At 35.7% G+C, this 12,330-nt stretch overlaps 1 protein-coding gene across 1 annotated transcript; it reads right to left on the minus strand.

The window, feature by feature from the left end:
- Positions 1–6,298: 6,298 nt before the first annotated feature.
- LOC145268786 (uncharacterized) lies at positions 6,299–12,276 on the minus strand. Its single transcript, XM_080124402.1, has 2 exons — positions 12,218–12,276; positions 6,299–7,361 (listed from the first exon to the last, which is right to left on the minus strand). Exon 2 carries the CDS (start codon positions 7,331–7,333, stop codon positions 6,482–6,484), a length of 852 nt encoding a protein of 283 aa, XP_079980528.1. The 5' UTR covers positions 7,334–7,361; positions 12,218–12,276; the 3' UTR covers positions 6,299–6,481.
- Between the last annotated feature and the right edge of the window lie 54 nt (positions 12,277–12,330).

Raw genomic sequence — 12,330 nt, forward strand, 5'->3', positions numbered from 1 at the left:
ACTCTTCCTATTTTATATAGTATCAGCAGATAGTGGTGCCATCGTATATGTGCTTTTTATGGGCGGGGATAGTTATGAAGTGTTTTACAGTTTCAATTCTTTTGGTTTTCTTTTAGTGATGTTGCATGATTGATTTTTATTTTTATTGTGAGTATGATTGGTTAGCAGTCGCTATTTCTGTGGTTGTTAATTGTTTTATTATATTTTTTATTCTTTAAATATTTTGTTTTTACTTTTCTATTTCCTATCATCATTTATATATGATACTAATGTTGTCCGATCGTAAAATACGCTTAAATATGATATTTTAATTCATGCAGATTACATATTTATTATTATAGAGCCTATTCTCTATCGATTATTAGATTGAATCCAATATATAGTAGTGAGATCAAAACTACAGTTGCATTTATCTTGTTCGTTATTAGTATTTTTATTTATGGTATGGTTGTTCTTGTCCGAGGTTGGTTTGTTATTATTATTATTATTATTATTATTATTATTATTATTATTATTATTATTATTTCTGCTAGTGTTAGCTTTATTTTTGTTCTAGCAACGAACAAGATAATGCAACTGTAGACACCGCACACTTTGCCCAGTTCAAAATAAATGTCTAACAAAAAGCGTAGTTTATCAGGCAACAATATTTGCGAAAGAAAACCCGAATAACAAGAAATATTATGTAGGTATGACTTCCTTAGATGTCAAAACCCGATACTATGACCACAAAAGCACATTCAACAATAAAAAACACCGTATAAAAACAACACTAGCAAATAAATACTGGGAACTCAAAGAAAGCGGACATTCGCCGGTAGTCGAATGGAAAATAATAAGGCAAGCTACCACGTGTAGGCATTTAGACGACCCATGTAAATTATGCCTTCATGAAAAATTTGGTATCCTGTACTTTAAAGAATCCCAACATCTATTAAACTGTAGAAGAGAAATAGCAAATAACTGTGTTCACAAAATAAAACTTACTCTAGGATAGCGATACAAAATAAAACTTACTCTAGGATAGCGATACAAAATAGCTTTAAAACTAACAAAAACAATAGAAAATAAACAAATAAATAAATTAAGAAAACATGAATATACATAAACGATCACACATATATGTATGTATATATATATATGTATATATATGTGCATATATATATGTATATTTATATATAAAAAAAAGAAAAAGGAAAATGTCTGCCTTAAACCACTAACCTAGTTCTAAAACAGATCCTTTGTTCGATAAAATGCATGCCCATTGGCTGATAGGAAGGGGCGCGGTGGATACTAGAAAGCTAATTGGCTAACTAAAATCCTCAACAGAAGAGGACCATATAAAAATGATAAACAACCACAGAATTCGTGCATAAGCCTTACGAATCCTAGAGTGGATGAAACGCCGAATATTCAGTGTAGCTTAATCGCTATATATATTTTATAAATTACTATATATATAAGAGCAAATACTTAATACTTAATAAAACATGTTAAAAAATACTTTGAAAAAGAGTTAAAAACATTTAATCTGAAAAGGAAACACTGCAAGTAAGTCAGAGATCTTATTTGATAACAAAAAGTGAAGCAGAGGGAATATGGTGAAGAAAAAGGTGATTTCACGTGAATGGATAGTTTGGTGAAAGGTAAAGTATCCAATGACGGTAAAATCCAAAATTTTTAATTTTTATTTTATACATACATACATATATATATATATATATATATATATATATATATATATATATATATATATATATATATATATATATATATATATATATAAGCAGATGTACCTGGCGTTACTTGGTATTAAACATAGCGTTAAATTCCTTTAAAAATAAGAGAAGTGAGAAAAACCAGAAAGAGTCGTATGAATGCGAGTATTATATTTTTCTGAACAGCTCACTTCTGGTATGTAAAAAAAATACCCGAGCTGAGATCGAAACCAAGTTAGTTAAGTACGATAACCATTAGCCCAGCTAACCACGATCTTTGAAAAGTGTTATCAAACTTACTTCTTCTTAATGTAATAAAGCTGTCATGGGAACGATTCGCGCATGCACAGTCATGAAACAGTTGACAAATAGATAAAAATTCAATGACCCCTTGGTGCATTGTCAGGTTTATATAACTGTGACTGTGTATGTCTAGTATATAAGGTATACATGTTTCTGTCATCGATGCTCGTGTATTGTCTAGTGTTCTTACAGAAATATATAACTGTGACTGTGTATGTCTAGTATATAAGGTATACATGTTTCTGTCATCGATGCTCGTGTATTGTCTAGTGTTCTTACAGAAATATATAACTGTGACTGTGTATGTCTAGTATATAAGGTATACATGTTTCTGTCATCGATGCTCGTGTATTGTCTAGTGTTCTTACAGAAATATATAACTGACTGTGTATGTCTAGTATATAAGGTATACATGTTTCTGTCATCGATGCTCGTGTATTGTCTAGTGTTCTTACAGAAATATATAACTGTGACTGTGTATGTCTAGTATATAAGGTATACATGTTTCTGTCATCGATGCTCGTGTATTGTCTAGTGTTCTTACAGAAATATATAACTGTGACTGTGTATGTCTAGTATATAAGGTATACATGTTTCTGTCATCGATGCTCGTGTATTGTCTAGTGTTCTTACAGAAATATATAACTGACTGTGTATGTCTAGTATATAAGGTATGCTCGTGTATTGTCTAGTAATTAGAATTATAAGGAGAGTTACTTTTCTTTGTATATGGAGTTTTTTTTATATATGGAGGGGAAGTGTTCTTACAGAAATACTTCCATGTATTACATATGTTAAGCCGGTTAAGACAGACTAGAAAACTCATTAATTATATGGACTAAGGATTTGAGGGTGTGGCTGGACGCCCTGAAGTTAAAACACTTAGTCCTCAAGTTACAGTTACGAGGAGTACTAGAAAAGATATGGCTGACATTGCCTAGTTGTTTCAGACTGCTTGATGGCCCGGAGATGAGAACTCAGGACATGGACTCAAGCCCTAGGAGGTAGTACCCCACTGGGACAAGTAAACACCCAACTGAGTGACCTCATCAAATTGTCCAACAAATTTCTCCACGAGCTAGATTCGATTTGCCAAAAATGTAAGGGAAGAAATGGATAGTCAATTTGAAATAATTGCAGACCTGGCCAGAAGGTAGAGATGTTAAGAAGACAAAGGTACTCTCCTATAGGGTAATAGTAGGAGGATGTCTGATAAATATGACAATGGTTCTCATTGCGATGTTGCTAGTGGTGTGTAAGAGAATGAGTGAAAGGGCTTGACAGTAAATAAAACGCCTCAAGGTTGCCTGCACTGGCAGCGAAGGTGCCCCTCATCAAAATTCACCTGAAGCCGAGACAACCCCAACCAGAGCATATGCAGGCTTCGATACCACTCAAGTGGAAAAAAGCATCCTGAACCCCAAGATCCAGGAGATGAACTAAGGAAACAAATAAAATTGACTTTGATTTTTTTTATGTGATTTTTTACGGGAAAATGAACCGAAAGACTGCACTATATGAAATTTGATTCCATAAAAGACAATAGTCTAAGATGAAATAATAGAAAAAATATTATAAAAGGCGAATGGTCGCCCTTAGATAGGCTGATTGCATGCTTTTTTTTTTATTTTTGCAGGAAAAGGAACTGAGAGAATTGTACTGTAGAAACTTTTTGTTTTTTTACACAGTGGTCACCACTTATCAAGGCCAGGAAGCCACTCAGGGATAAGGGTTATTGCAAGTACATTACGTTAGTGTGGAGAATTGATGAAGTGTTTACTTAAGGGGGCGGTTCATTAGGAATTTGTTAACGTTGGACTTTAACACATCCAAGTTGTAGTCAGGTGGGAAGCAGGCAGACGGAACAGAGTTCCACAGGCGTGCAATTCTAAGAAAGAAGCTTTGTTCATGGAATCCACGTTTTGATTTAGGCACAGATAAAGAGCGGGGGAAATTTTTCACAGTGGATTCGGCTAGACGGGTGTTTTTTGTGAAAGATTAGCGAGGGGGTACCAGAGATTTGACCCCAGAAAACAAACAATGGTTTAAAGGGAGGTAATTGAAAAAATAAAGAAAACTAAGTAGAAAAGTGAGTGGTCGTCTTTGAACTTTTGCTTTTAATAATGAACTTGACAATGATACATATATAACCCTTTATGGACATATAAGAACTTTTGCATGATTAGTCTATGTCGCATAAACTTAAATTTTTTTACAGGTGAAATGATAGTCAAAGAAATACCCCATACAAACTTAGTGAGGTTGCTAAGTGATGAAGTATCGTCGGACGTTGTCTGTCAGCGACTATGAAGCTACAAAGCTGACTAAAGATGGGTCAGTGACGAGTGAGAAATATATGGACGGATTAGACACAACCATTTCATTTGGAAGCTGGGTGAGCTAATGGGGCAAATGTGACCCAACCACCTGTGGTGGCCGAATGTTTACATTAATAACGGTTAAAATAAAGCTGCATTAGAGCTTTTGTTATGTAAACAATCGCGGACAATTTCCGAGTGCCTTGCTGACTCCATTTGTTTGTTTGCTAACTCAAGCCAAAATAAGGAAAATAATTTCAGCTGAACGAATTTGGGGATTGATAATAATATTAATAATAATATTGTTTTGTGATGGAAACTATTGATTTAGGGAGAATAGTATTAAAGTCTAAACTTGAGAACCAGTATTGAACAGAGGGTCACCCCAAAGGTTTGCTCAGAGTGAGAAGCTTTCGATAGAAAGTTACTTAATTAATATGCACAGGTGATTTTATCAAATTGATCAATCGGGTAAATTCTAATTTGATAATACAGTGGCTGATTGGCTTTCCTGCTCCCTAATTATAAGAAGTCATGCGAGAGCGAATTTTGGCAGCTGAGTTGAGCAGCCGAGTTCAGTCGAATTGAGTTGAGTTGAATTAGGGTGTAAACCGAGTCTGAAATAGATTCTCCACCCACGTCGCCCGCTACCCTCCCACTCTCACTGACCACAAGTGACGGAAATATCACAAGAGAGAGAACAAAAAAAAAAAAACGCAGATAGATTTTTTCTTTTTCTGAGCGATTGTAAATATTTGCATGGTTAAAAAATGCATATGTTTTATTTTTCTCATTTAATTCCATTGTATAATAGGGTCCTGGATACGACCTTAAACTATATTCAGTGGTGAGGCCTTTGGGGAGTGTGGAGCCACCCTTTAATTGCCATTGCTCCCAGGTCCACTCTGACCCGGAGTGGTAGTACATGTTAGGGTCCCAACTATGGGTTAAATAGAAACCGACTTGAAAACAAGAAATATACTCTATTAAAAAAACTTTCTTCAAAATATTTGGATTCGGCATTAAATAACATGAAAAGGGTTGATATGCCGTAAAAAAACAATCAACCAACCATTGTATAATAGCAAAACATTGTTTTAAGGAGTTTTATTTAATAATTAATCGTTATAAAAACAAGAACTGACGACTGGAGTTTTATTTTATTCATTGTCTACGGGATTTGTGATTTAACTACAAAACAAAACAGTCCACTTGAGATAATTTCTTTCAGGAGACAGCAAGCAGACAAGGGCACCAACCCCAACTCCGGATACAGCCTGCGTCACACCTATCCCTCCGGAGACTTTGAGTTTGTTTCCTTTATTTTTTTCCTTTTTGTTCTTTTACTTGCGGACCACTTGTAAAAAGAGGAACAACTGAAATAGCGCATCAAATCCCATCATTTCATAGGCGATCAAAGCCACGTTACTGAATTTTCTTGGGTGTTCCGACATCAGAACCACTTGAAACTACACTTACGTACCGGTGAACACTCCTTGGAGTCTTCGCCGGGTTACGTTTGCGGCCGTTTGACCAGGACATGACCCTTTGGAACTCCATAACCTTCATCATTTACAAATGACTTGCTTACGTTTAGCAATATACCGCTGCTGCTGCTGCTACTACTACTACTACTACTACTACTACTACTACTACTACTACTACTACTACTACTACCGTTGTTTTTATTTAATTCATTTTTATTCTTCACCCTGTATACAAACAAACATTTTCTGATACTTCCTTTTCATTTTACAAATAAACAATTTAATAAACAAACGATACCGTGAAAAATTGAATTTAATTTGAAATTTATATCTAAAAATAACACGCTTCATATTCGGTATTTCATATATAATAAAAGAATAAGATTTCACAATAATAAAATAACAAAAGAATAAGATTTCATATATAACAAAAGAATAAGATTTCATATATAATAAAAGAATAAGATACGAGTTTTATTTAAAACATTTTATTCTTCTATTTTTTCAGACATCTGTTTCGTCCGTATTAAATCAAACTTGTCCTTTTACGATTGTACTTTATTTAATGGCTGTCAACTTTGTTCATCAAAAAATAAAGAAGTATGAAACGGTTAATAACGGTCTCATCAGATATTTTAGGGTAATCTTCCTGACATTAATACCAGTTGTAATAATTATAGGGATAATCCATGTATCGCCCTTGCATATCCATCCAGCGTCCCTGCATATCCATCTGCCAGTTGGAATAGTCCATCCCGGGATAGTCATAACGGCCGTACCAATAGTAGTTCTGGTAGGGGTAGTACATATGTCTGCCATACCAGTTGTACCAATAGGGGCTGCAGTAGCGTCCCTGCATATCCATCCAGCGTCCCTGCATATCCATCTGCCAGTTAGACATGTCGAAATATCTTTCCGGGTAGTACATGTAGTAGTAGTTGTAGTACCCGGGGTAGTTGCCGTAGCGGTTCCAGTGGTTGTAGAATTGGTAGAACGGGTTGCAGTAACGTCCCCACCTGTCCATGTAACGTCCGTACATGTCCATGGAGTAGTTAGACATGTCCATCCATCTCTCCGGGTAGAACATATGGCGGCCGTAGGAGTAGTTGGGATAGTAACCGTGTCTGTTGTAGTTGTACATCATCCATTGGCTATACGGGTTGCAGTGGCGTCCCTGCATGTCCATCCAGCGTCCGTACATGTCCATCTGGTAGCCAGACATGTCCATATACCTCTCGGGGAAGTCCATCCATCGGTTGTATCTGTTGTACCTATCACCGTCCATCATCCAGCCGTAATTGAACATGGATCTTCCGTAGTAACGGTCATAGTCGTTGAATCGTCCATAGTAGTCGTAGTATTTGGGGTCGACCATTCTTCCCTGGGAGTCCATGAATCTTCCTTGGAAGTCCATGGTCATACGGGACATGGGTTCCATCATTCCTCGGTATCTACCGCGGTACATGTTGCCGTAGAAGTTACGGAATCGGTTCATATAACGGTTCATGGTGGTGACGCTAGGAAGATGACGAAACCTGTCAAATTAAAAAAAAACAAAAACAATTATATTAATATCATTAAATTAATTATATCTTAAAGAGATTCATTATTATTGAAAAATTTAATGTCATCAATTTTATGTACGGAATGTATTCAAAAGTCGTTCTATTCAAAATTCGAGCCAACCACGCAAACACATCCATTTTAAACTTCACAACAACCGTCAACAATATCAGACGTCAACATCAGACGTCAACAATATTGGACGTGCTTTTTTCGTCACGAGTTATGACCTCTCGAGGTTAATAGCACTAGCAAAACGAAAAAAAAAAAAAAAAAAAAAGAAAGAAAAAAGGAAAGCAGTCTTCGTTGGAAAAAAAATCTCAGAAAATAAAAAGATATTTTATTAATTCCATAAAAAAAATTATAAAACAATATTTGGTTTCCTAAATAAATACTTTATGATGTTTTTCTTTTTTCTATTTCGATACAAAACTTACTCTCCCTCCTTTTTCCCGTTTCCTTCACACATGTTAAAGGCCGTTATCTTTTTGTATTCTGAATGCCACATGATGTGACCGCCTGATAATTTTTTTGTGCTTGTAAATCGCTTAAGAATTTTCATCATGGACTAAACTTTTGTATCAGCAATATCGCCTGGAGAGGTCTCTAATTACTTGTAACTGGCTGACCGAAACATGCTCATTATCAATGCTTATGTAAACAAATGAGAAGCATATATATATATATATATATATATATATATATATATATATATATATATTTCTCATGAGCTTCTCTGTTTGTGTGTTTGTATGTGATTATGTATAAACCAATATTTTGAAGTAAGTATTCAATTATTGATTTGTTGACATATAGGAATTGAAATGTCATTTGAAAAAAACTCTTTTTACCAAGAACAAAATTTTCGATTATAATTTTGGTCTTCATCACTGTTATTAAGGGGATGTGCGCGTATGAGACCATGTAAGTCTTATATATATATATATATATATATATATATATAAACGTACACACATATACACATACACAATATATATATATATATATATAAAAGTGAACGTGTCTGTGTGTGTGTCTGTGTACATTTCCCTACGAAATAACTCTGTCAATTTAAAATCTACAGACTCGAAATTTGATATACAGGGTAGTGAGATTTGGAAAAATCTATGTGATCGATTTTCAGCCAGAAATTTGGCTTTTAAAGGGTCAAAGTTCAACGATTTGACCTTTGAGAACTCTACCGAACTCTTCCGACGCTTTTGGGTCTAAACACTTGAAATTTTAGATATAGGTTCCTTGGACATGGATCTAACTTAATAACTTGATTTGAGCCCAAAACAATAAAATTTAAGGGGTCATAATAGGGGTCAAAGTTAAAAAAATTGACCACTTTTTTTTTTGCTCAACATACACCTCCAAATACCCGGGCAACTCCGGGCAACGCCGGGATGAAATCCTAGTATATATATATATATATATATATATATATATATATATATATATATATATATATATATATATATATATTACATAAAAAACCGCAAGCATGAAAAGTAATATGGTTAGATTAAACCTAGAAAAGTAAAAGAACTAGTTGTAAAAACTAGAAAAGAAAAAGACAAGATATTCTAGTAAAAAATATAATAAATTTATAACTTAAAATATTGCAGCATTAAGAATTTATATTCTCATATATATTGGTGTATATATGTGTTTTGTCCATAATGGTTTTCTTTTAACTTATAAGTGTTAAACTTTCTGGTATGTGATTCGTCATATGCTTTCATAACTTGAATCATTAGAGAGCATGAGTTGTACAGCGGCGCATCTGCGATCTCGCTCATTTAACATTTCAGACACGATAGAAGGCTCCTGTCGCTCTTGGGATTTGTACACAACTGGGCAACTGGCCAACTAGTAAATGATCTGCCACCAAAAAGAAAACTGGTTTTCATTAAACGGAAATGGAGTCATGTCGTCTTTTCTAGTGCGGCAATTTTATCTTTCCACCTTGTACAAAAGTGAACCGAGCCTCCGTATCAACCAGATTTTTTTTTCAGCAGAGGTGCTGTTTGGTATCTTGGCTGCAACAGCACATCACTGAGGCGTAACTTGGAAGGTTGGTAGCTTCCAGTGTCATACATTACACGAACACTACCGAGGGCTATATCATACCTAATATACACTGTGTAATCCTCCTTGTATCTCATGCTGAGCATAAACCGTATGGCCTGAGAAAAACTCAATAGTGGGCGGGGCTTTTGTTACATGATGTACTTTTGGAGAACTTTAGCACTCTCCACCTTACTTACATCATGTACAGATTCCCTGGTAACATTCCTGTGGTTTCAAAAGATATCTTGCGTATGAGAGGAGTGGCTGTGATAAAGACAAATTGTGGAAGAAAACGAGTCGAGTGTTTGGCAGCAAAGCGGAAACCTCGAAGTGAGGAAATCGTTCTAACAACGTGGGAGTGTCGTGGGAGTGGAGTGCTGGCAATTTATAGCAATTTCTTTTTATCGTTTTATATTACAAGCTATTTCGGCAAGTAAAGTATACTTGATTCGACTATTTGAGAGTTAGAATCGTTATCTTATGAACCGGTAGATTGAGTTGGGAGAAGGCATACTATGAAGACACGTGCAACAGGTTGTCGAAGTCAATTAGAAAAATCGTAGGCGGAAAAGATTACACAATTTTATTGAAACTAACTTTCAAACTAGAAGCTATTTCGGCTGTATGTTACCTTTCGGCGATGGAAGGCAATATTTTTTATGTCCGACTGCTTCCAGAATGTTGAGTGCGTCCTGCCATTGAGATGGCGAGGTTGAGATTCGACCATATATAGACAACTTTGTATTGAACAGATAGCAGATACAGAATAGATCAAGCAAGTCCTCATAACCACATATGCCGCTGATGCATTTAAAGCACATGACAAATTCGCCACTCAACAACTACGCCCACACGAGATAATAGACGAGATTTTGTTGAGTAGGCAAGTAGCAGGCAGGCAGGTGGAAAAGGAACTGAAAAAAAGTGGCGCGTTAGCTGCTGTGCCCATCGCCAAACCAGAAGTTGAGGTTTAAATTAAGGCTATACATCGAAATGAGGCGATTTCTTTCTGAAGGGAGGGTCGCTTTTTTCACCGAAATTGGTGAGGGCAAAGAAATTAATGTTTTTGGTCAATTTTTCGATATTGCAATCCAAAGGGTCGAGCTTCAAAATGATACCTGTCTCATGAAAATCCGTCGCCTGTGTCAAATATTTTTGCGAGACATACAAACATACATGCATACATAATATATACATACATACATACATCCATACATACATACATGATGATTGCAACGTCTTGTCAGATGAGTGCCACTCCCTCAGACATTTAAAATCCATGAGCCCAAATGCCTGAGGGAGTATCTATACACAGATGATGTTACAGAGTCTTAGCTTTGTACGACAGCTAAGTCTCTCTCTCGGTTCAAAATGTTGAAATCCAGCAACAAGCAAGAGCAAGATAGCCAGCAACAAATTAAACTGCAGACCAGCTTAATGCGGGTACTGGTCTCTCGCTTTATGTTTTTTTAAATCAGAGATTTGCTTCTCCTAGAAAGGTTGCCTTCACCACGCCTTACGGGAGCCCTCTCCACCCCATACATACATACATACATACATACATACATACATACATACATACATACATTTAAACAGAAAGGTGAGATTTATATCATAGATTTCTGAATTAATTCATTGATATATATATAGCCATGTTATATATCATTTTGAAGTGTGTTTTTTGCTCCATCGAATCGTGTTATTCGTTAACTGTTCTCAATCTCTTCATTAATATTTTTGTAGGTTTTTCAACAGCATAGATAAAATTCAAATCCACACGATTTTCTTGTTCCTATTCAAACTAGGGCGAAAAGCTACCGAGACAGCTCGTGATATCAATGATGTGTTTGGCACAGAGTCCACTAACGAACTTGTGGCACAACGGTGGTTCAAGAAATTTTGCAGTGGTGCCGAGAGTCTCGAAGATGACGATAGTCGCGGCCAGCCGACTGCTGTTGATAACGAACAATTGAGAGCCTTTAATTGAAGCCGACCCTCGCAAAACCACAGTTGTTGTCGTCTCACCACGTTGAATCTCTACAGTTCCAAGTAAGATTTTTCTGAAGATAGCGGTTTCAATCCTACCCAAAGCCAGCCAGAGGCTTACTTGGCCAAAAACGTGGTGAGACGATAACAACTATGGATCGCAGTAATTGCTGAGAATGCAGTTAGGAGATTCGGAGTTCCTATCTCGTCATGGTTACCACCTGACGAAGGCCAAGTGAAGAGTTGGCCGAAAGGTCGTGAAACAACAACTAATTTTGTTTGCCTATACTTCGCGATAACTCTTGGGTGTGGCCCAGGGGCTCTTTCAGGGCTAATAAAAACATTCCATTTTTGGGGCTGTTTTATCATATTTGTCCAAAACGGCAATATACATGTTTGATATACAGTATACACATGTTTCATATACCAAATAAATAAATAAATATATATATATATATATATATATATATATATGTGTGTGTGTGTGTGTGTGTGTGTGTGTGTGAGAGAGAAAGTAAGAGAGAGAGAGAGATTAGAAAGAGAAACAAAGGCACAGAAATAGGGGGTATGTAGAGATATACAGATTGGCATATATATATATATATATATATATATATATATATATATATATATATATAATTATGAAGTGTGTTAAATGATTTATAAGTGGAGAGTGCTCATTATCGCTTCAGAGTACCTGCATTAAGAGAATAAAAGAAAGAAAACAGATTAAGTCGTTTAAAGTAAATGTCGAAGATGTTCTCACCTTCTGGGAAGACTTGGGACAGGAAGAGAGTCTGAAACGACTGAGGTTCGATTCACGACTGAGACATCTTACGCCGATTCTTTAAACCTTTATATACAGATTGAATTGGGCGT

This window comes from Euprymna scolopes, chromosome 44 (genome assembly GCF_053919585.1).
Source record: "Euprymna scolopes isolate OS-2025 chromosome 44, ASM5391958v1, whole genome shotgun sequence".
NCBI classification, from domain to species: Eukaryota; Metazoa; Mollusca; class Cephalopoda; order Sepiida; family Sepiolidae; genus Euprymna; species Euprymna scolopes.